The sequence below is a fragment of the Aotus nancymaae genome, unplaced genomic scaffold (genome assembly GCF_030222135.1).
Source record: "Aotus nancymaae isolate 86718 unplaced genomic scaffold, 86718_ANA_hifiasm-v0.15.2.pri h1tg000015l_1, whole genome shotgun sequence".
Classification (NCBI taxonomy): Eukaryota; Metazoa; Chordata; class Mammalia; order Primates; family Aotidae; genus Aotus; species Aotus nancymaae.
Window position 1 is genome coordinate 2,493,466 of NW_026988427.1, and position 25,937 is coordinate 2,519,402.

Consider the following 25,937-nt stretch of genomic DNA (forward strand, 5'->3'; position numbering starts at 1 on the left):
ACCTTGAAATGAGGCAAGCTTGATGCTCTTAATGCCATCTACTCTGCCCTCAATATCTGGGACTATTATTTTCCTATAGAAGCACAATGTGATGACACTTCCCGGCACATACTAAAATATCCTGCCCTGCCTGAAGCCACAAGTCATTTCAAAACTAGCTAGAACTCCTAGGCAATTTAGAGGGAAACTGAAATGAAAACCAATTGTGGCCCAAGTTTGAGGGACCAGTTAAGCACATTTCTCAAAGTTTTACTGTAATACAACTTAGAAGTGGTATCTTAATGAAGTCTTGGGAAACAGCAGATAATCTGGGCCTAGACCTGCAAAAGTCACCAGCATTTCTGAGATCGCCCATTGTTACTTGGTTTTGAATGGTTTATTTTCTTCGCCCAGTGCCTGTGTCTCCTTGTCTCTCCTCTCAGTTTTCCTTAGTTTGGACCAGAGCTTCATTATAGGAGACCTGACCTTTACTGACTATGTTGGTTTTATGTTATTATTGCTATAACAAATTACCACAAGGTAGTAGCTTAAACAATACTAATGTGTTATTTTGTAATTCTGGAGGTCAAATGACCAAAACGGGTCTCGGTGAGCTAAAATCAAGATGTCAGCAGGGCTCTAAGGAAGAATCTGTTCCCTTGCCTTTTGCAGCTTCTGGACACCACCTGCTTTCCTTGGCTCATGGCCTCCGTTTCTCCAGTAGCATCAGGAAGAATCCTTTCCATGCTGCCATCTTTGTGGTTCTCTGACTTCTGCTTCTCTCTTCCACTTTTAAGGACCCTTGTGATTACATTGGACCTACCTGGATAATCCAGAATCTTTTCTGTTTTAAAGTCAGTTGGTTGGCAACCTTAATTTCCCTTTATCACATAACCTAATATGTTCACAGGTTCCAAAAATTAGACCGGTTATCTTTGAGAGGGTGATTATTCTGTATTTTGCCCGCCATATTGATTCATCACAATTGCCAAAGTGTTTCATACAATACTTATCATACAGTCATTAACAGTTACCACAGCATTTCTATCACTTGCTTCTCCTTGCCCATTTTCCCCACCTCCCCAGTAATCTAGCTGCCATTTGCATTCAAAGTTAAGGAAATGAAAAAAAAAAAAAAGGAAATGAGAAGTTTCACTGTTTTGTATTCATTTCAGAGGGGGAGTAAACCCAGATTTTTGTTGTTGTTATTCTTTTAGATTCGCATGCCATAAAATTCACTTTTGTAAAGTATATAATTCATTGGTATTTAGTATATTCAGAATATTCATAAAGTTGTGCAGCTATCACCATTATCTAATTCTGTATTTTCATCACCCCCCAAAAAAACCCTGTACCATTAAATAATCACTCCTCTTCTCCCTTCCCCTAAACCCTGGAGACCACTAATCTGTTTTCTGTCTCTATGGGTTTGCCTATTCTGGGCATTAATATAAATAGAATCATAAAATTTGTGGCCTCTGTATCTGGCCTCTTTCACTTAGCATGTTTTTAAGGCACATTCCTGTTTCAGCATGTATTAATACTTTGTTCCTTTTTATGGCTGAATAATATTCCATAGTTTGGATGTGCCATAGTTTGTTTAGCCATTCATCAGTTGATAAATATTTGAGTTTTTTCTACCTTTGGTTATTATGAAATAATACAGCTGTATTTGCATACAACTTTTTGTGTGGACATGTATTTTCAGTTTTCTTGGGTAAATACCTAGGAGTGAAATTGATAGGACAACAGGCAACTCTGATTTTCTGAGTAACTCCCAAACTGTTTTCCACAATGACTACACCATATTACATGAGTTATACCATTTTACATTTCCACCACTGGAGGTTTTAGATTGTACAAAACAATAAATGAAATGTCCTGCAAATAAAAATGTCTGCTAGCCAACATACTAAAACAATTACTATTATATTTTCATGTGATGTCTCTGAAGGAAAAAAAAAGTTTAGAACTTATGAAATGAATGACTTTCTGCTTAAGCATATTCTCAGAGACGCATTGGAAGTGATTAGCTTTGGGTTTTACCTAAAAACTGAGGAATTTATTATTTTTATCTATGCATGACTGAGAATTTACAATGTCATATTAACATTTACTTTTCCTGATGGCATTGAAAATATTAGTCTATGAATTGGCACTTTACCTTCAAATCATACTGGTTTCTGGACCTTTGTCTTATTAAGAAAAAAACTAACAGCTTCAACTATTATAAAATAACCACATATACATTTGGAACACTAAATATATGACTGCATACTTGAATACGAAGTTGTAAGAGAGTGAGCTCATGTTTTCTCCTTTTGCATCAGAAATAGTAAATGATACCTCTATGGGTATCATTTACATAGAGGTAAGTAATACCAATTAGGAAAAATCTTTAATAGTAATGTTGTATAAAGTTGTTTGCATGATATAAACAAAAATGTTCAGTTCTCCAGCTTAGGTGGTACAACATATCACACTGCAATAACAGGAACAGTGCTAACTAAAACCTAAACATTTCTATAGTATGATGCACCAGTGCCTTCTGTTTGCCTACTTTAAACCCAAGTGCTTGTCTAGGAATTCCGTTTTCCTCACCAGAACCAAGCTTGCTGATCTTACTCTCTTCTGACTTCATGCAGCTCCGTATTCAGGACTCAGTGACACTAACATTAGTCCCCATCTCTGTTGCCTTCCACCTTATCAGAGACATGGAAAAGCATGAGCTTGGGAGTAAAGCAGACCTGATTGATTGAGAATCCCGGCTCACTGACATTTACCAGCTGAAGGATGTTGGGCAAGCTACCTAATTCCTTTGAGTCTCTCTGCTGACATGTAAAATGAAGAAAATCATACAACTTCATGAGATTATTCTGACCATTAATGACTTGCAACAGTACTTTGAAAATAGTAAGAGCCACATAAGTGTTTTTTAAGCAAGTAAAGTACCAAATCCATTGCCTGCATAACCACTCAAGGAATAACAGCTGTTATTCAGTCACCCCACAAACATTTGTTGAGTGCCAGACCCCATTCAAGGCACTGGGGATACACTATGATGGAAATAGACCAAGTTCCTTCCCGAGGAACTTACATCCTGATAGAGAGGATAAACAACAAATGAATAAATATGTCAATGAATAGCCGGTATAGTCAGTCCAATAAGAAAAGTAAAGCAGGTTATGGGGTTGGAAAGTGATATGGGGGGAGGGGAAATTGTAGGTACCATTTTAGATAGAGTGGTCAGGGAAGACCTCTCAGAGGAAGTGACGTTTAAGTAGAATTCCTGCTCACATTACTGTGTTTATAGTATTTGCTGCTTGACCTCTCCCTGCACATTTTGGTTGTCTCATGTGCTCCCGATATCCCTGTTTGCCTTAAAATCTGGATGTAGAAAAAGGTGGAATCAGGAAGTTTTTTGATCTGTAGCTCAGAATATCAAGTTAGGAGTTGAAATGTTAAAAGTTGGAATTTGTCTTTGTTCTCAATAAACATCCTTACCTTGGAAAACTTTGTTCCCAAAGGAAGGGCACTGGGCTGGCAATCTCGCAGTTATCCTTGTTTTTATTACCATAATCACCTCTCTAAGTCCATGTTAGACTCAAGACAACAATAGTGCTAATGGCTGTCATTTATTAAGTACCAGACACTGAGCAAGGGGGGTTATAGATGTTTTGTCATTTACTTAATTCTCACAGCTAACTTTATGAAGTCAATACTATGTGTCTTAATTACAGGTGAGCACACTAAGGCTTTGATGACTGAAGTGACTTTACCCAAAACCAGACAGCTAACAGTAGCAGAGCCAGGATTCAAGCTTAGATAAACTTTTTTTCTTTCTTTCTCTCTCTTTTTTTTTTTTTTTTTTTAGAGAGATGAGATCTCACTGTGTTGCCCAGGTTGGTCTCAAACTCCTGGGCCCAAGGGATCCTCCTACCCCAGCTCCCAAGTAGCTGGAATTATAGACGTTCACCACTGCTCTCAGCTAAACTTAGATAAACTTTCTGATTTCAAAGCATCCATTCTTTCTGGCACCGTTATCTGCCTGCAGTGATAATTACCACTGTTCTCATTAATAATTCCACATTTAGAAAATACTTTATCTTAGAAGAGTAAAATTACATGCCTTAAATATAATGTACATATGTTTTATGTATTTAAAATTTGATGATGTACATTTCAATTATTTATTGTATTATTCTATGTCAGGTGTTAAGAAAATAAAGACGTTCTAAAATTTCACCTTTATTGAGAAGTTACTTTTTATCTAAACACAATATTTCCCGAATAATGCCAGGCTCCATTCTGTGCTAATACGATAATACTAGTACCACCACTACTATTTATTGAGCAGCTTCCATTTTCCATGTATTGCAATATTTAATCTTCACAGTAACCCTCAAAGATAAGTATTCTTATGTTTATTTTTATAGATGAGGAAACTGAGACTCGGAGTGATGAGTAAAATACCCAAAGTTAAATAACACACGGTGGACACAGACGCCTGGGCCTATTTACTACAGAGCCCTACATCATTCCCCTTCGCTGAGAAACAAAGATGTACAGTCTTCACTCTGTAGAAGCTAATCTGCACATACTGTCAGTTTAGGCTAATAGAGCTAATAATTTACATGTACACTTTATAAATGTTATCTCATTTAATCCCCACAGTAACCCAGATCAAATGGTAGTTATGGTATAATGTAGGTGGTATTGTTGTTGCTATTATTAGATATATGCTTAAATATCTGCCATTCAAAGCAGACTGGTATAATAGTTAAGAGTCAGACAAAATGCTATGGGAATCCAAAGGGAGAAGAGAGATACTCAACTGGGAGTTAGGAAAGCTTAGCTTAGACATTGTGAAAGGTATCATTTCACCTGGGCTTTGAAAAATAACACCTGTATAGGTCTGTGTTATCACCAGTTAACAGAGAAGGGTGTATGTAAGAGGAGTAACTTGGCCACATGGCCAGTTTACAGAAAAGAGATTATAATTTGGTCTGCATTACTCTTCACCCAGGACACTGACCTTCGTTTAGAACAGCACACCAGTAAAGCTTCGTTGGCCTTTTGGTATCCTTTGTAACAAAGCTAAGTCCCTGATTCTGTTGTACTCCTGAAACAATGTGAAATTGAAGGAAAGAGATAAATCACAGAAAATCAGAGTCAGCCAGATCAGCTACTCCCGAAGAGTCACAGGTTCTTGATCCTGACAGGATCTCCGTTTCTTTGTCTGAAAAATGACTATAGGCCAGTGCTTCTCAAACATTCTCAGTCATCTGGGGGGCCTATTAAAACAAAACTGCTGGGACCCACCCCTAGAGTTTCTTATTCAACAGATCTGGGATGGAACCTGGGCATTTATATCTAACAAGTTCACAAGTGATGTTGATGCGCTGGTCAAGGACCAAACTTTGAGGACCATGAGTCCCTTCTCTGAGAACTCATTTCCTCTCTAATACTCTATTTTAAAACTCTACTAATAGCATAGAAATTAGGAGGTCTGAACCATGTAGTTCTGTCTCCAACTAAGCATTCCACCTTAAGCAAGACACTTAACCTTTCTCTGCCTGTTTCTTCAGTAAAGTGCAGCTCATAGCTCCTTGTGACTTAGGATGAATGAGTGAATTCAATCTCTCATTTTAAAAAAAACCCTTTTGAAAAGAATTCTATATAATCAGTTGTGCATATCCATGTGTGAAGTGAAGATTCTGCTTTAACTGAATCCTTGAGGAAACTACGGTCTACCTTTAAAGTAAAAAAATTAATAGGAAATGTCTCTTTCCTCTCTTCTCTATTTAAAAAAAAAAAAGGAAGGAAGCTTAGTGTAAGAAGCGTACCCATGGAGAATGTATTTAAAATCCAAATGACCCATAAGGGACCCCATCCTTTTTGGCAGATAAAAGTTTCCCTGCCATTTATTTAATAAATTAATTAAAAAGAACATAAATAAAAGAGAATAATAACTTAGAGCTATCTGGGCACCTGAGTCTATGAGCCCTTTAGGGCCTTGGCACCCAAAGAGAAGGGGAAAAAAACACCGCATCTCTGAGGCTTTGAAAGTGGCCTTCCTTGAGGCATTAGAGAAGCTCTCGGGGCCCTAGGAGCTAAAGGACTGAGATGCCTGGGGCATGAGTCTGTTATATCCAATAAAGAACCAGGAAAAAAAAATGGCTGGTAAGTAATTTTGCTATTTCATTTGGTGCAAAAGAGAAGGCAAAACACCAGAATATTCAATGAGCAAAAGTAGAAAATGTAGCATGGATGTGAATGCAGGCTGACCCCTTCTTGGGAATATTTCTAAGCCTAAATGAAGCAATCGGTGCTGAGGATAATGTACAATTCTGTGCATTTTAAACCGTAGTGACCCTTTTGTTTCTCTGATAGGCGAAGATGAGGATGAATTTGAGAATTTCATGCTGCCTCTTACAGTTGCTTTTGAAACAGTATTACAGATATTCAACAACAACTTTAAACAAGAAGACGTAAAGGTGGGTTTGTTTCTAAATATGAGGAATGACAATTTTGTTTTTTCTAGGATATCTAGATCCAAAAAGGGTTTTGCATATCTGTGCGTGCTGTTTGCCTCTTCAGACCTCCTTTCCCAATTGCATGTCTCTAAGTTGTACTTTTATTTAAGCACTTTTCTAGTTTCTTGTACAAATGGACTTTGAGGTCAGCAAATAGTTTTGGACAATCAGTTCATGATTAGATGACATAGATTCGTCTCCCGTGGCAGTTACTGTCTTTAATAGAACATTTCTTGTGCGTACACCACTTTAAACACCCCCGTTCCCTCATCTGCCCTGCGCTGTATGTTTCAACACATCTATATGGAGGAATGCACAACCATACACATACTAAAACACTACATCTCTAAATATTTTTTTAAACAAGAATTTATATAAATCAAGACTTTATTAAATGGCTAGGCATATATGTATAAATAGGAACTGGTCTTGAAGTATTGCATTCTTAAACGGAACAAAGTGATTAGGATAACTGATAGCTAAATAAGGTTTTTATGTGCCTGTGGGAGCCATATTAGGATTGATTTGACAAGTCAGTTCAGCTGTGGCAACAGTCATAATATCTAAGACAACATTATGTTTTATTAGTAAAATCCTTAAGTGTAGCAAGCTGTCTGTGACAAAACAGCCCCATATTTTAAGGTGGGGGATGGGAAGCACAAGCTCTGCTAAATAGAAACAGTATCTTCTGAAATTATAATGTATTAGGGCAATATTAAATAAATAGACACTGATTATTCTTTTTAACAGACTAATAAATGCACTCCAGACAATGTAGACACCTTTGCTGGTGACAATTGAGTCATATATTTCATAGTTATTTGAAATATGTTGGAAATATTAACCATCTTTTGCATAGCGTCTCTTCACCAAAAAAAAAAAAAAAAAAAAAAAAAACTAGCAGTAAAAAGCCAAATAGAAAAATGATATGGCCTTTGATAATTATCTTTAGGTTATTCTTCTATCAAAAAATAATCAGCCAAATGCTATACCTCTTAACTTAAAAGAATTTTTGAAATTAATGTTTATCAGCATGCTATAGTTATAGAATTTTAAAACCAAAAAAGGATCTTACAGATTTTCTTTGTGTTTATAGTCTTCCTGAAATTCTTCACCAGAGTTTCCACTCAGGTTAGCTGTATCTTACAGATGTCTTCCAAATATTTTCAGTGCCCAACAAAATCTCTGCACTTTTAGGTTGCTATTGCTGCCGTTTATCAAAAAGAAGCAGTGAAGTTGAAAAACATCATCTTTATAACAATTACGTCTCTCTCATCTGAAGATTTCATTAGATTCCAAGACCATTTTTGTTGTAATCCCATCTAGTTTGATAGAAACCATCTTCCTAGAGTCATTTTTAATGGAGTTCCAGTGATATATCCCTAAACCAGCAAGTTCTTAACGACCCTGGAAAGTGACTGCTTGATTACACTTTAACGGTATTTGCAAATAAAATCACAAGTAATTAAGGGGAAATCTCCAGGCTTTTGAGCAAGTTTGATGCATGATAACTGCCTGATTCAGCTTCATCTAGAGTAATGCTGTGTAGGCAACAGCTACTGAGATCAATAGCAACGTAATGATAGTGGCAGAATTAAGTGAGTAACCTGAGAACTGTGCCTCAGAATGCATGCAGCTGCCACGAACCAAGGCCACACAGTGCACTCCGTGCTTCCGTCCTAAATGTTCATCAAAAGACGCCCTGCAGGAAAATGGAGTTAGATGCTCTTTATTGCTGATCGTGTCTCTTGCCACATTTATCAGGGAAATTGGATTAGCAGTTGGCAGCTGCAGGTAGACAAGATTCTGCAGTGATTAAATATGCAGCTTGGCTGCATTTGTTGTGACAGACCTTTAGTAAATTCTACTGTAAGCACCATCTGTCTAATTTGTATAAAGAAAACTTGGTGCTTTAAGCTACCGATAAAAAACTAAATCTGTTGCTTTATCATAAACAAAACTTTTGCACTAAATGCTTTTAAATGTAATTTATTAGGTTAAGGCTATTTTTCTATCATGATGAATAAATAATACGTGCAAAAGTGCTTTCAGGTACTTCATTTTGCAAGTACTAGAGATAAAAACATTTCTGTTTTGTTCTTCAATAAAGTACTTAGTATTCCAATCCACAGGAGGTGATGCTGTTAAAATATCTCTATGAAAATGCCGCAGGACTGCCAAATTCATTTAATTTGCAACTCTTACCAGGATTTTCTAACTCCCTATTTATAGATATTTTCAAATGCAGATTTCAGGATAAACTTAAACATTAAGGACCTGTGTTGCCAAATTGAAATAGAGTTGTGAGGGGAGGAAATGCAGCAAAAGTCCTAAATTTATAGCTTTGTTTTCTTACTTATTCTTAATAAAATTGAAGAAAACATTGAAATTTTGTCTCGGGTTTTTCTCTTCCAAGTAAAGGGGAAAAGGAAAAAATCCTCTGACAAATCATGGCTTTAGAGTATTCTTACAGAGTATATGTTTTCCCCCTATAATTGTATCCATGGTAAAATATAGTCCAGTACTCCCCTGACCCATGCATCATTTTTGATTTGGTCATGACATCATCAGTTTCAAGGAAAATGAATGAAAACTTCCCAGAGAAAGAAGAGCAGTTAAATAGGAACCTACTATCTTTAGTCCTTTCGTAAAAACTCCACAATGTTAAATTATTTAAAATCCTTGATTTTCAGCATGCGCACATTAAAAGTTTTCGCACTAAGTGCCAAATGTTGCAAACAGCACTTTAACAGAATGATTTTGCTTTGATCCCTGTAGCAGTTCCTGAATAATTTATCACAGGTTATTGCCTTAATTCTGGAGAGGGATAGAGCAATAAAGGCAGATGAAAACACTCCAGTTGAAACACCTTGGGGCCTGCTCATTCCTCTGACACGGCTCTTTTGTTGGAACTATTTAGAGGTTATTAAGATGTGTCTTCAGAATTAAGAGTATGCTGTAAGGATGAAGACAGCCATCTTAATTCTAAAGACAAAGCACAATGACCCTTCACCTTCTTTCTTTGTTGTTATTATATAGTAGAATTATGAGGATAATATTATAGCTGCCCCCAGTAGTGCCACTACAGTAAAGGGTCTGTCAGACTTTCCATTAGAAACCCTGTTTTGGGGGTCAGGGTGGAAGGAGCCTCGTTTCAGCTGTTTCCCAGCCCATTCGTCTCACACTTGGCACACAGACAACTGTTCACCAGCAGACTGAAGAACTCAGCAGTTTCTCCCTAACTATCCAGAAAGGAATCCACAGGGTTAGATCCCTAGGCCTATCCTATTCCCCAAAACAACCTCACTAAAAATACAAGAGCCTCTCACCCTTCAGATCAATCTTGTGTTGACCAACTGTAGGAGAAAGGCAACTTTTAAAATAAAACTGTTTGCACTATTTTAAATGAGATGGTAAACGGTAGCTCCTCCTTTCCTCGAATTCAATAAGATCACCTCTCACTCTCAAATTACTTAGTAGGCTGGTTGAGCTCCTAGTTAGCAGCTTTTTCTTTTTCATATCCGGGCTGCATATGTTTTGGCTATTGAGAAAACACTCTCTTTAGTGTTGTTCGTGTATCCATGTAGATTATTACAGTATTCTCTGCTGCTTTGAGATAAAAGATATTGTTTGAGCATAAGAAGTCTATTTCTTACTCACATTAACACTGCATTTTTCTGTTCAGTTGAACTCATTTAAAACATATGTTTAGTTATTATATGCTTCCTCTGTAGTAACGTTTTCTAGAATGAAACATTGATATGATTTCATAGCCACATTTTGCCACTTAAAAAAAAAAAAGCCCATAGATTTGAGTTCTATAGACCACTTCTATTAATTTGACCTCTTTTAAGGAAGGAAAAAGTTGTGATAAAATAAATATTAATCCTTTTGTATAATGAGGATAATCTAAAATATTTTAAGAACCCTTTGTACTAGACACAAAGAAAGTAAAACTCATGGTTCTTGTTGACTAATTTAGACTTAAATGGTAGATATCTCATGTGTAAGTGGAAACTTAAAATTATTTGAAGCATAGCCTGAAACTTGTAAGTGTACCTAATAAAAATAGAACAAAAAGCCTAATTTAATAGAAAGACTGCAAAGCTAAGGAGTCAGAATAGAATGGTTTGGAGAAGGCTTCTTTGAAGATGTATTTTGTGCTGGAGGCTTCCAGGAATGTGAAAAGCTGAGAAAGAGAGGAACAGGTTCCAGGTGGTTTAAAAAAAAAAAAACAAGGCTACATGAAAAGGCAAAATGCTTAAAAACTAATTGCAGGTTATATGAGGGAACTACAAGGAGGCCAGCTGGTTACAGAAAAACGAGAACTGGTCAGAGTATGAGGGGAAAAAAGGAGTAAGTCATTTAAAGGAGCAGAAACAAAAATTCAGAGTATTCAGATTCAGAAATTCAGGTAACCATCATTCTCTGAACTGTTAGACAGTATAGAAACTGAATGTTCCTATAAATAACATCCAGTTATATTGAGTCACCTCTTAGGCAGAAAGAGTGGAGAGGATGAGAAATTCCAGATGCTTCTGAGAGTTAAACTATTATTTACTACTTTGAAATTAAATTAAATCAGCCGTTAAGATGAGGGTCAGGATTCACTGTTTGCTTAATAATAATTTAAACTCCTTCGTAAAGAGGTTTTCATTTATTACCAAAGTGTGAGAAAAGAGAAAATCTGGTAGAAAAAAAAACTTCAGAGACCATTTCTAGCTGAGTATTTGCAATGAAACAGTATCTTCAGAAGTCACAGTTGTATATCTCAATTATCCCACCCCCTTGTTTTGTAATTATGTTTATTTGTGCTCTTTGTTCTGACATTCTAGCATCTGTTCACCGGTTTTCTTTTTCTCTTCCCAAGCATCAACCTAAGGACAGCTTAATTAAGAGTCCGGAGTACAAGTCAGATCTCTTCTATTCGAGAGTCAAGTTTTTGGTTTTTTTCTCTAAAACTAAATACTTGTGGAACATTTACTGTGTATCAGTCTCTGCTAGGCAGTTCACACACATTTATTAAATTTGTCACAGTGCTTCTGTGACAAATGTGTTATTAGCCCCTTTTATAGATGACAAAAGTGAGCCTGATAAATTGTCTTGCCTTAAGTCTTAAAGCTGGGATTCAAATTCAAGTCTTAGGACATCAAATATAGAACTTGTTTTCTTACATCTTCCTCGCTTGGGGAATGTGACTGCCATTCTGCGTGTATCAAAGTACCAGCAGATCACTTGGCCAGTTTTATTTTGTCCTAAAGTTATTAAAGATATTCATTAGGAATTTTTAAATGTCAGTGCCTTTCTAGGATAGACTCTAAATTATGTTGTAGAGGCGATTGCATACAAGCCGATGTTTAAGATTTGCTGTTTTTAAGTAATATCTAGACCCTGTACATATCTGTTTTGTGTAATTATCAATCCTAATCTCTTTTTTTTCTGATTTGGCTTTATTCAGAAACAAAGTATATTAAGAATCTAAATGCTTAGCTATGCTACTGAAATTATGACTTAGCTAAATTTGTAAGAAGCAAAGTGGAGTTGATCAGCAGATTTGATGGTCTGTTTGTTTAGAGAGTCTGTGATTTTCTGTAGAAAGAGGTCTGAACGAGACATTTTAGCTAATGAATCAAAATCAGATATGTGGTCATTATTGCCTGATTATTACTCCATCTGCTCTGCGCTAACGTGAAAATCAATTACTGTGTCTCTTTCCCACTGACAGCGTATGTTGATCGGGCTGGCAAGAGATCTTCGAGGGATTGCCTTTGCACTGAACACAAAGACCAGCTACACCATGCTGTTTGACTGGATGTATCCTTATTACACTGTGACAATACCAGCTCTGTGCACAGAGGGATGCCAGGCCCCTCGCTTTCGTTTAATAGTATGGCACAGTAGGGAAGAGGAAACAAAGCTAAATGAACTAATGTGTAATCAGCTAAAAATTACAGCACAGTGGCAGCAGTGCAGATAACTGAGCACAGTATTTGGAGACCCAGCTCAGAGAGGTCACTTTTTTGGTGCCGTTAAATATTGATACTTAAGAATGACTTCCCCCAAATGATTGTTTATGTTGGAGTTGAAGGGATGATCTGGCTAACATCTTTAGAGATCAATGAATCCTACCATTTGGCATTTTTGAGGGGAGATTTGAATCTCCATCTCAATTAGCAAAGCTGGGAAGATCATTTTATCTCTTCGAGGCCTAACTCATCATGCCACAGTTTTTCATTATCATGAAAATAATTAATGGACATAAAAAGGGGAAAATAGTCAAGATTTGTCATTTGGTGTAAAATTTGAATTTACCTTTGCCAAGGGTTAGTACAGACAGAAAAAAAAATCTCCCACAGAAATACCTTATCATGTAAGAGTTAAAAGAGCATGGACTTTAGTGATAGACAGACGAGGCTTAAAATCCCAGCTCTTCACTTACTGTGTTGTGAACCTTGACAAGTCATTTCACCTGTGTGAGTCTTGGTTTTCTCATTTGAAAACAGATATAATTCAGTATCATGGCTTATTGTAACCATTAAAATGGGTAAAGTGTATTCTGTATAATGTCTGACACATTTTTGGTAGTTGTAAGTGGCCATTAATATTGTTCTAATAGTATTGTATGACTTACCTTTGATCCCAACAGGAAGTGGTATTGTATGCAAGTCATATAAGCGTTTTATAATGGTTTTATGTCTTTTATACATGAAACCATCAGAGCATATGAAAAAATTATATAATCTCAAAGCTAATTTACTTTTTAATCTAAACTGTTTCTCAGTTGCTTTGTTTAAACCCTTCTTAGCAAACTTTCCTGTAAATTAAATTGCAATAGAAACTTCTTAAAAGCAACTTTCAACTATTATGCCACAGTTGTGGCCAAAAATATAACTAACAGGGGATGTAGGCATGTTTTAGGGAGAACTCTACATATTATAAAAATGTTAAAACATTTATTTACACAGAGAAGGGTTACAGCTTTTTATGTAATTGAGTAATCATGTACATGCTTCACATCAACATATAATATGTATAGAGATTATACATTTCAACATGGAAAGTCTTAAAATTCTCTTAACGATGACAGTTAAACTGGAATTATATATGACCCTTTTATTTCTGCCTTTTTTAACATTTTTAAGAGACAAGGACTCATATGTTGCTCAGGCTAGACTCAAACTCCTGGGCTCAAGCGATCCTCCCACCTCAGCCTCTCGACTAGCTGGGACTGTGGGACTGCAGGTGAGCTCCACTGCACCCAGCTTGACTCTTTTCTTTCTCTAAACATAAATAGCAACTCTCAAAATCAAAATTTTCATTATTTGAAAAATAATAAAAGTCTACTTTGGGCACTGTAATATCGATGGTGATCTTGAAACCAGTTCACAACTCTAGGCTATCTAGTGATTAACATTTCATGTTTTTCTCTTCAACAGTTTCAACCAAGAGTCAAGGTCAGAAACCTTCCCCTCATTGTCAAAAAAGAACTATCTGCCATAATTAATACTGCCCAATATTTAGAGAAGATACTATAATTTACATTTTTAATTGTTTTCCATTTTCTTATTTAGCTCCTTTGAGGGTGGGGGGGAACCTTTCTGAAATGAAACTTTTGTCCAGCAGATGGCAGAAAATAGCAAACGGAAAATCTTGGGACTTAATGTTTTGTTTTGAACTGGAAACCTTTGTCTCCTCCATTTGACCATAGATGTTGAAGTTATCAGGGTCGGGGCGGAGAGAAGTGTCAGTTATGCCGGAAGCTGTGTTAGATTGCCAAATGGGGTGGTTTGGTACTGGCGTTGCTTATAATAATTGAGTTTCAGTAGCAAATCAGCTTCCTTGGGAAAAGGCCAAGGGCTTTTCATAATTGTATTGACAACAAAATGAATATGATAAATGGTGTTCATTCAGTTGAGACAAGATTTATAGTTTTCCTTTGGGCGAGGGATGAAGAGCAAATATTTATAATAATAGTAAAATTTGTTTAAAAGTTATATTATTTGATAATTCAAAAAGCTTTATTAAAATATTTTGAAATACTTTAAGCAGTTTCAGGTGATAAAGTACAGATTCTTTCCAAAGTATTCAAGTAATGCAAAAATGAATAAGTATGATTTTAAAAATGCCATGGATATGAAAGTCATTTATTCTTCCTGAAATATTGATATGTCAAACCGTCAGTGATGATTTCCACATTACTGCTGGGGAAAGTTTATTTGCCTTTTATCCACATAAATGTGTGTTCTTTAATTTGTTATACAATCCTTAGCATGCAGAAGAAACATCCTGTAAGAGCACATGTCATCTTAAAGTCAAAATGCATTTTATTTATGGCGATTATTTGATAAAATGCTATTTTAGTGGTTAGCTATTTAATTCAAAAACATTTCTATAAACACTGACTGCATTAACTGCTACACAAACTACATTGCTTTTCACTCTGTCCTTCCAAAACTAAATTGCCTGGAACTACACAACAACCATCTTGATAAATGGTTTCCAGGGCGGGAGAATTGAAGGAGGAGCACTGACTTACTTCTTTGTCCCTGTGATGGGAACGCAACATTAAGAAAACACCTTATCTTGCAGTGCATCTAATCACTTTGTTTAAACTTTTCCTAGATCGTACTTAAACTGAAGTATCAAAATTCCAGAGGGAAGTTGGGAAAAAAATTAAGGAATTTGTATGACATTATTTTCTCATACACAGTCTTTTGTTAAAATCTGATTGTTGAATTCACTGATAGGAAGTCAGTGCTGTTTATTAATGTGCATAAACACATTATACAACAGCAAGGCAAGATAACAAGATATGTCAAGGAGCACAAACTTTGGAATAGCACAGTCTTAGACTCCAGTCCTGGATTCACCACTTAAACTGTGGGTCTTGGGTAAGTTACTAAACATCTCAGAATCACAATTTTGCCTTCCATAAAACAAGACTAATAATACCTAACTCACAGGTGTGTTGTGAGAAGTGTCATGATTCTGTTATTCTGTAAAGGGCCCAGTACAGTGGCTGACATCAAGTAAATGCAGTCATTGTTAGTTCCTTTCCCTGATGCGTAATGAGACAATGGAATCCCATTTGCTCACTTATTCAGCAAAGTGGGCTAAGGACTGGGCTAGGATCATGAGGAATACAGATCCTACCCCCAACAAAGTTTGATATTTACATAAATTGCTATAATAACATATAGAAGATGCTTCGAGCCATAACAAAGATATAAACAGGACAGTGAATGCATTTACCTGGGGAATCAGGAAGGTCTCTGGAAAGGTGAAGGTGTATCCCTGGGTCTCACCAAATAAATAGGATTGGACCATATGGAAAAAGGAAGGAGCACCGGTTTTCAGTTGACCTAGGCATCAGGTTTAGGGAGTCAGTAGTGAAGATACTTTGTTAGAGATACCACTCATTTCGTGGTTGGAAATGTAGGTTGTTTGGGACTCTTGAATATCAGTCTCAGGAATGTAGACCCTTATTCCATAGGTATAAGGGTCTAAATTATAAAGCAACTAATGGTTTTGATTGACTAGCAAAATCAGAATTGTTTTCAAGAAGAAAGTAATTGGCAATATCATTTTGGGCAAACTGAAATAGAGAGGAAAGTACAGCTGAAAATTCACTGTTCGGCAAGCATTGTTTTTCTCATTTCACTTCTGTGCCAGGCAAAAGAAATGCAAGAATGAATAAAATGATTTCTCTCTTTTTTTAATTTTGTTTTAAGTTCTGGGATACATGTGCAGATCTTACAGGATTGTTACATGTGTATGCACATGCGATGGTGGTTTGTTGCCTCCATCCCCCCTTCACCTACATTAGGTATTTCTCCTAATGTTATCCCTCCCTAATCTCCCCACCCCCTGCTATCCCTCCTCTAGCCCCCCAACCCCCAACAGATCCCAGTGTGTGATGTTCCCCTCCCTGTAGCATGTATTCTCATTGTTCAACACCCACTTATGAGTGAGAACATGTGGTGTTTGGTTTTCTGTTCTTGTGTCAGTTTGCTGAGAATGATGGTTTTCAGAGTCATCCATGTCCCTGCAAAGGACATGACCTCATCCGTTTTTATGGCTGCATAGTATTCCATGGTGTATATGTGCCACATTTTCTTTATCCAGTCTATCATTGATGGGCATTTGGGTTTTTTTCCAAGTCTTTGCTATTGTAAACAGTGCCATAGTGAACATACGTGTGCATGTGTCTTTATAATAGATCAATTTATAATCCTTTGGGTATATATACAGTAATGGGATTGCTGGGACAAATGGTATTTCTATTTCTAGATATTTGAGGAATCGCCACACTGTATTCCACGGTAGTTGAACTAATTTATACTCCCACCAACAGTGTAAAAGCATTCCTGTTTCTCCAGATCCTCTCCTGCATCTTTTGTCTCCAGATTTTTTAATGATCGCCATTCTAACTGGCGTAAGACGGTATCTCAATGTGGTTTTGATTTGCATTTCTCTAATGACCAGTGATTATGAGCATTTTTTCATGTTTGTTGGCCACATAAATGTCTTCTTTTGAAGTGTCTGTTCATATCTTTCGCCCACTTTTGATGGGGTTGTTTGTTTTTTTCTTGTATATTTGTTTTAGTTCTTTGTAGATTCTAGATATTAGCCCTTTGTCAGATGGGTAGTTTGCAAAACTTTTTTCCCATTCTGTTGGTTGCCAGTTCACTCTAATGATTGTTTCTTTTGCTGTGCAGAAGCACTTAAGTTTAATTAGACCCCATTTGTCAATTTTGGCTTTTGTTGCCATTGCTTTTGGTGTTTTAGTCATGAAGTCCTTGCCTATGCCTATGTCCTGATTGGTATTGCCTAAGTTTTCTTCTAGGGTTTTTATGGTGTTAGGTCTTATGTTTAAATCTTTAATCCATCTTGAGTTAATTTTTGTATAAGGTGTAAGGAAAGGGTTCAGTCTCAGCTTTCTGCACATAGCTAGCCAGTTTTCCCAACACCATTTGTTAAACAGGGAATCCTTTTCCCATTGCTTGTTTTTGTCCAGTTTGTCAAAGATCAGATGGTTGTAGATGTGTGGTGTTAATTCCAAGACCTCTGTTCTGTTCCATTGGTCTGTATCTCTGTTTTTATACCAGTACCATGCTGTTTTGATTACTGTAGCCTTGTAGTATAGTTCGAAGTCAGGTAGCATGATGCCTCCAGCTTTATTCTTTTTGCTCAGGATTGTCTGGGCTATACGGGCTCTATTTTGGTTCCATAGGAAGTTTAAGGTGGTTCTTTCCAGTTCTGTGAAGAAGGTCAATGGTAGTTTGATGGGGATAGCATTGAATCTGTAAATAACTTTGGACAGTATGGCCATTTTCACAATATTGATTCTTCCTAACCATGAACATGGAATGTTTTTCCATCTGTTTGTGTCCTCTCTTCTTTCCTTGAGCAGTGGTTTGTAGTTCTCCTTGAAGAGGTCCTTTGTGTCCTTTGTTAGTTGTATTCCTAGGTATTTTATTCTCTTTGTAGCAATTGTGAATGGGAGTTTGCTCATGATTTGGCTTTCTGTTTGTCTGTTAAAAAATATGGAACAGTTCACAAAGTTGCATGTCATCCTTGCACAGGGGCCATGCTAATCTTCTCTATATTGTTCCAATTTTAGTGTATGTGCTGCCACGGCGAGCACAAAATGATTACTCCTTAGAAGCCCACTATCTAGTTGATTTACGCATGACTAATAAACAATAAAATGTCGGTGTGTTATAACAAAAATGCATGGAAAGGGCTATATGAGCATGTATGAGAAAAAGAGCAGTGCTTTTTGCAAGATAGAGAAGGGCTCTCAGGAGAAGTGAAAGTTGAGCTAAGCCTTGCAAGGTGGAAAAGCATTTGCCAGACACAAGAGAGGAATGGCTTCCAGCAGCAGTCCCATTGTGAACAAAGGTTCAGATGTTTACATATACATGGATTACCTTTAAGCTCTGAACTGGCAGGCTGTTTCTATTCAGGAGCCACATCCCCAAAGCCTTGTCTCCTAATACTTTTAATGAAAACTTTGTTGCCTTCTGGTACTAACAATGGATGGATGGAGGGATGGATGGATGGATGGATGGATGGATGCGTGGATGGACGGATGAATGGATGTTGTAAAGAAGCAAACCTGGTATTTTTCACATTTTCATTTTTGCTGCCCTGTAAGGCAATGTCATATCATTAATGCCTTTGATTTTTAATTTATCTGTTGTGGACCTTAGAAATTCATTGAGAAAGTCTCAATGAAAGCAGTTAGATCTGGGCTTCTTCTGCCTAAGGGCCCCTGTTCTCTTCTTCCTGCTCATATGTACATAGTCCTCACAAGGCCACTGGAAAATTAAACTCCTAGAGTGGGTTCTGGTTCTCACCCTGTCATTGAGCCTGGCACTGTCACTCTGCAGCCCTTTTAACCTCTCTGTTGAGTAGACCTCTACTCTGCTTTTCAGTGATCACTCATTTTCTCTGTGGCAGTCACCTCTGTCAGAGGCATATTAGAATTGGCACCACTCTGATTCAACACAGAAAAAGGAGCATCCCCTTATATCTCCTGGCCTTATCCCATAGTGAATGCTGTGTGCTCTGAAAAATATCATGGTTCTAATGCCATTATAGAATGCCTTGCAGAGACCTGTGCATGCCTCTGGTATTCTTAGGTTCTGAGATTTGGGTTGAATCCATATTCTCATGAGCCTTCCAAATGCATTCTCACTAACGATCTCTGAATTTGTACTGAGGAGGTCCCTTGGTGGAGTATTTTCTCACCTGTGTTCCAGTGGCACTGCTTCAGAATTTCTGCACTCAAAGCCTCCCTATTCTATGTCTGCTACCCTGATTTGAGCATGTGTTCCCCAAGATTAAAAGCTATATCTTCCTGGCTGAGCACAGTGGCTCACACGTGTAATCCCAGCACTTTGGGAGGCTGAGGCGGGCGAATTCAAAGTCACAAGATCGAGACCATCCTTGCCAACATGGTGAAACTCCATCTGTACTAAAAATACAAAAATTAGCTGGGCATGGTGGCACACACGTGTAGTCCCAGCTACTCGGGAGGCTGAGGCAGGAGAATCGCTTGAACCTGGGAGGCGGAGGTTGCAGTGAGCCTCTGAGATCATGCCACTGCACTCCTGCCTGGTGACAGAGCAAGACTCCGTCTCAAAAAAAAAAAAAAAGTTATATCTTCCTTAACTCTGGATTCTCAGCCCTTAGCATAGTACATAGCATATGGTATCTGTATCTACCAAAAGTAACAGTTTTTCTAGTCCATAGAAACAAAAGAGTAAGTTGTCTGACAACAGTCAAAATAAAGTTAATCAAGTGAACTGACTTTATTTCTGTTATTTTCATCTAACTGAAACCTTAGTCTCACATATACACTCACTTCTTATCCCCCTTCCCTGCCTTGTTTTCCTTTATAGTACTACTTTTTTGAGACTAGTCCCACTCTATCACCCAGGCTGAAGTGCAGTGGTGCAATCATGGCTCACTGCAACCTCCGCCTCCGGGGTTCAAGCAATTCTCGTTCCTCGGCCTCCCGAGTAGCTGGGATTATAGGCGAGTGCCACCACGCCCCGCTAATTTTTGTATTTTTAGTAGAGACGGGGATTTCACCATGTTGCCCAGGCTGGTCTCAAACCCGTGGCCTCGAGTGATCCTCCTGCCTCAGCCTCCCAAAGTGCTGGGATTATAGGTGTGAGCCACCAGGCCAAGCTTTCTTTGTAGTACTTTCTAATGTATGTTTATTTTGTTTGCTCTCTGTCTTACTAGAATGTAAATTCCACGAGGGCAAGGATTTCTTCTTCTTCTTTTTTTTTTTTTACTGGTGTCTCTGTAGAGTGTCAGACAATGCTTGTTACAGAATAGGACTTGAGAAAATAATTGATAAGAAAACAGTTTCAGCATATACAAATGCAGTCTTAACATGGTATGCATGTCTAATAGGAGAAAGTACTGCTTTTTGCACTTTTAGGAAGCATACCACTCTTAAAGTTATAAGTGGCTTATTTTCACTGAACATCATGTGAACTGTTTTCTAAAGCTTCAAAATGAAATACACAATGAAATAGTTCTAATCACATAAGCTACACTTCATTTTTAGGTTGCAAGTTTATAGCAATGAATATTTATTGAAATCTGTTTTGTGCCAGGCCATGCATTCAACAAGAACTTAGTATATGCCCTCAAAAAGGTTATAATAGGAGAGATATACAAGCACTATGATTGTGCTAGCACAGAGTTCCACCGCCACACACAGGACACTTCTAACCCATTAGGGAGAGGTACGAGGCAAGTGCCTGTGATGTCAGAGAAGGCTTCCTGGGATAGTTGACACCTATATTGAAATCTGACATTCAAATAGAAATTAGCAGGAAGGTAGTAAGTTCTCTGTTCCTTAGAAACCCACTGTCTAATGGGGCAGACAAATAACACAAGCAACCAACCCTAACATACTGTGTTATAAGAGAGATACGGTCACAAGTGCTCATTGAACATAGATGAGGAAGAGACTAATGCCTTTGGATAAAATAGAGAAAACATCCCAGGGAAGGTAAAACTTGAGCTTGGTATTGAAAAACAGGGATATGTTAGACAGAAGAAGTGGTTTATAAGGGAATGGAGACAAGAACTGGCATTAGTGGGTTTGCAGGGAGTTATGAAAAGCTAAATCATAGAGCAGAAATGCTAAGAGAGAAAGCCGGCGGTAGGCAAGAACCAAATCTTAAAGGACCTTGAATGCCATGCTAAGGAGTTTGAAATTTATTCTAAGAGCAGGGAAGAAAATTATGATGATCTGACCTTGGAGATTTCTACCCAGACCACACCAAAAAGAAACACCGTTACGTGATTCAGTTTAGCATTTTGATCTGAAACAAAAGACAAGGATGCTGGAAAACATCAGAAAGAGACTTGAGGGTTGGGAAAAGAGAAGAGAAATGAAGGCAGTGACATAGAGTTTTTCTGCTACAGTTTGGGACCTCAGTCCTATATTCATGTGCCTACTTGGCAAAGAGATGGCCGGTGTTGATTAAAGGGCCAGTGGGGCTCAGTCTGTTTTCCAGGTTCTGATGGTCTTCAGCATAGACTTATCAGAGGCATATACTCCTTAGTATTAATAAGGATGTTAGAAAATTTCTCCTTATGTGTACATGGGACTATCTTTAGTGACACTGATGTTGAGTAGATTAATAGTTACCCAAATGTCTTCTTCAAGCCAACATCCCAGATGTTCCTTGGAGCTACATTGAGACCAAAAAGAGCAATTCAACAACTTTTTTTTAAAAAAGAAGAATATAATTTTGAAACTGAGAGATACATATGTAAGGTTTATTATGACTAGTTCCTTCTACTTTTGCGTATTTTTAAATTTCACAATAAAAATATTTTTAAGTAGTATAGTACCCAAGAAACTGATAATAATAACTCAAATATATTTTTATCCTCATTAACTAAATTTATTTTCCTTTCCTACAACATTAGGCATAATTCTTTAAATGTGCTGCTTACATGATACTTTAAAAGTACGTATTTTATTTATACAGTATTCTAAGAACAAAGCAATATAACATGTAGGTTATGTTACAAATAAGAACATATTGCTAGCAGCCCCAAGAACGTACGTATATCTCTGCAGGTTAGGGAGAGCAGTTTATAAAATGCCATTGTATAAATATAGAACAAATTAGTATAAACATAGAAAATATGGATTCCTTTTTTTTTTTTTTCTTAGTGGCACTAATTTTCAGGAACAGTATTTCTTTAGACCCTTAAATTCTTTAACAGGCTTTATAAAAGATACCCAGCATATCTTCCCATTCTTCAGAACGCTGTTGAACGGTGGTATGGAGAACCAGCATGTACAACTCCCATCTTGAAACTTATGGCAGAACTGATGCAAAACAGGTAAGCAGTGTGACAGGCAGTGAAAAAAACAATCTCCTATTAGCAGAAATCTCCAACAGTCAGACTTTCCTTCTTGATTTGTGTGTTTTCAAGGTAGTTAGCAAGAGCCCAGGAACCAAGACTTAAGATGATTGGTGAAAACAGAATTAGAGACGTAAGATTGAGGCCTCTTGAGAGAAAGTATAGTATACTTGGTGGTCTGTGGGGACTATGGGAAATGGAAAAGAAATTGGAAGACTACAGCCACCATTATCTAAAATATTCAAAGGCACATAATGGAGGAGGACAGCTATTTTAACTATTTCACTGCTTAAATGCAATTCTATGTAATTTTAAAGCAGGAAAGAAGTTTAGAGGTCTCTGAGTTGAGATGCTTTATTTGATGGATAAGGAAAATGATTCTCACAGCAATTCATGGGAACATAGTTTGCCTCAGAAGCTCTGGGAATTATTCCTGCTTTCACTTCTAAGCTATGCTTCTCCCTCTATGCCAAGATGCATGTATTTGGTTGATTTATACACTCACAATTTTTATTGAAAGAGCAACTATAATACTTCTCTGAATTTGCCCAGTTGACCTTGTAATTTGCATAGACTGGCAGAAATTCAAATATTCTGCATATAAATGTTAACAAAGATGTAGCGAAAAGAGAAAATCTGGCAATAAGCTAATTGGGTTTTAAATATGTCATTGTGGATATGGCTTAGCACCAAATCACCTGTCACTTAGCCATCCGGTTTCATCAGTTCCCCTTTGTAGACTGTGTGTTTAGTAGGGAGGTATCCAGACAGGGAAAGGGCATAGGTTGCAACTCTAATTTTATCTCTGGTGCTGTTTTTTGCAGCGATCATTTAAAGTGTTTACCCTAAAATAAGAGGTGGAAAAATACCTTGCAAATAAAAAAATGTGAGCATATTTTTTTTAACGCTGTTCATTTTTAAAAGCCACTTTCATAGATGCCTTAAATATTAAAGGAAGGGTGACTGTGTTTTTTATATTAGAACTTTAGTTTCTCTTTTAATTATATTTTTATTTTTCCAGCCAGAAAGTTGATATTATATGTTACTGATATAACATTTAATATTAAAGGAAGAAAACCATTACATTGTATATTTATAAAGTATTTTATGTCAGCCATAGGCGAATGATTTTTTTTTTAAATTTTACGTTAAGTTCTAGGATACATGTGCAGAACGTGCAGGTTTGTCACATAGGTATAGATGTGCCTTGGTGGTTTGCTGCACCCATCAACCCGTCATCTAGGTTTTAAGCCCCACATGTGTTAGGTATTTGTCCTAATGCTCTTCCTCCCCCTGCCCCCCACCCTGTGACAGTCCCCAGTGTGTGATGTTCCCCTCCCTGTGTCCATGTGTTCTCATTGTTCAACTCCCACTTATGAGTAAGAACATACAGTGTATGGTTTTCTGTTCCTGTGTTAGTTTACTGAGAATGATTATTTCCAGCTTTATCCATGTCCCTGCAAAGGACGTGAACTCATCCTTTTTTATGGCTGCATAATATTCCATGGTGTGTATATGTGCCACATTTTCTTTATCCAGTCTATCATTGGTGGGCATTTGGGTTAGTTCCAAGTCTTCTCTATTGTAAATAGTGCTGCAATAAACATACATGTGAATGTGTCTTTATAATTCTTTGGGTATATACCCAGTAATGGGATTGCTGGGTCAAATGATGTTTCTGATCTAGATCCTTGAGGAATCACCACACTGTCTTCCACAATGGTTGAACTAATTTATACTCCCACCAACAGTGTAAAAGTGTTCCTATTTCTCCACAGCCTCGCCAACATCTGTTGTTTCCTGACTTTTTAATAATCGCCATTCTAACTGGCATGAAATGGGATCTCATTTGTTTAGTTTTGCATTTCTCTAATGACCACTGATGATGAGCTTTTTTTCATGTTTGTTGGCCGCATAAATGTCTTCTTTTGCGAAGTGTCTGTTCATATCCTATGCCCACTTTTTGATCGGGTTATTGTTTTTTTCTTGTACATTTGTTTAAGTTCCTTGTAGACTCTGGATATTAGACCTTTGTCAGATCAGTTGCATACAAAAATTTTCTTTGATTCTGTAGGTTGCCTGTTCACTCTGATGATAGTTTCTTTGGCTGTGCAGAAGCTCTTTAGTTTGATTAGATCCCATTTGTCAATTTTGGCTTTTGTAGAAATTGCTTTTGGTGTTTTTATCATGAAGTCTTTGCCCATGCCTATATCCTGAATGGTATTGCCTAGGTTTTCTTCTGGAGTTTTTATTGTTTTGGGTTTTACATTTAAGTCTTTAATCTATCTTGAGTTAATTTTTGTATATGGTGTAAGGAAGGGGTCCAGTTTCAGTTTTCTGCATATGGCTAGCCAGTTTTCCCAGCACCACTTACTAAATGGGAGATCTTTTCCCCATTGCTTATCATCATCAGGTAGTTGAAGATCAGATGGTTGTAGATGTGTGATGTTATTTCTGAGGCCTCTATTCTGTTCCATTGGTCTATATATCTGTTTTGGTACCAGTACCATGCTGTTTTGGTTACTGTAGCCTTGTAGTATAGTTTAAAGTCAAGTAGCATGATGCCTCCAGCTTTGTTCTTTTTGCTTAGGATTGTCTTGGCTGTACGGACTCTTTTTTGTTTCCATATGAAATTTAAAGTAGCTTTTTCTAGTTCTGTGAAGAAAGTCACTGGTAGCTTGATGAGAATAGCATTGAATGTATAAATTACTTTGAGCAATATGACCATATTCACAATATTGATTTCTTCCTATCCATGAGCATGGAATGTTTTTCCATCTGTTTGTATTCTATCTTATTTCCCTGAACAGTGGTTCATAGTTGTCCCCGAAGAGGTCCTTCACATTCCTTATAAGTTGTATTCCTAGGTATTTTATTCTCTTTGTAGCAATTGTGAATGGAGTTCACTCATGAGTTGGCTCTCCGTTTGTCTATTGTTGTATAGGAATGCTTGTGGGTTTTGCACATTGATTTTGTGTTCTGAGACTTTGCTGAAACTGCTTATCAGCTTAAGGAGTTTTTGGACTGAGATGATGGGGTTTTCTAAATATGCAATTGTATCTTCTGCAAACAGAGACAATTTGACTTTCTCTGTTCCTACACTCTTTATTTCTTTCTCTGGTATTGGCAAGAACTTCTAATACTATGTTGAATAGGAGTGGTGAGAGAGGGCATCCTTGTCTTGTGCAGGTTTTCAAAGGGAATGCTTCCAACTTTTGCACATTCAGTATAATATTGGCTATGAGTTTGCCATAAATAGCTCTTATTATTTTGAGATATGTTCCATCAATACCTAGTTTATTGAGAGCTTTTAGCCTGAAGGGATGTTGAATTTTATTGAAGGCCTCTTCTGCATCTATTGAGATAATCATGTGGTTTTTTGTCATTGGTTCTGTTTATGTGGATTATGTTTATTGATTTGCATATGTTGAACCAGCCTTGCATCCCAGGGATGAAGCTGACTTCATCATGATGGATAAGCTTTTTGATGTGCTGCTGGATTTGGTTTGC

The 25,937-nt window shown here is 37.2% G+C and overlaps 1 protein-coding gene and 1 non-coding gene across 2 annotated transcripts in view; one reads left to right on the top strand and one right to left on the bottom strand.

Annotated features, from left to right (window-relative positions):
• Positions 1-25,937, top strand: part of RANBP17 (RAN binding protein 17) — a 377,695-nt gene that overhangs the window by 272,120 nt on the left and 79,638 nt on the right. The window contains exons 19-21 of the mRNA XM_064376519.1: positions 6,373-6,476; positions 12,241-12,329; positions 22,299-22,406. Of these exons, the coding sequence (XP_064232589.1) occupies positions 6,373-6,476; positions 12,241-12,329; positions 22,299-22,406 (301 nt within the window). The remainder of the gene's footprint in view (positions 1-6,372; positions 6,477-12,240; positions 12,330-22,298; positions 22,407-25,937) is intronic.
• On the bottom strand, positions 18,056-18,162 carry LOC135275198 (U6 spliceosomal RNA). The gene has a single exon (XR_010342896.1). It is a non-coding gene; the product is annotated as a U6 spliceosomal RNA (small nuclear RNA).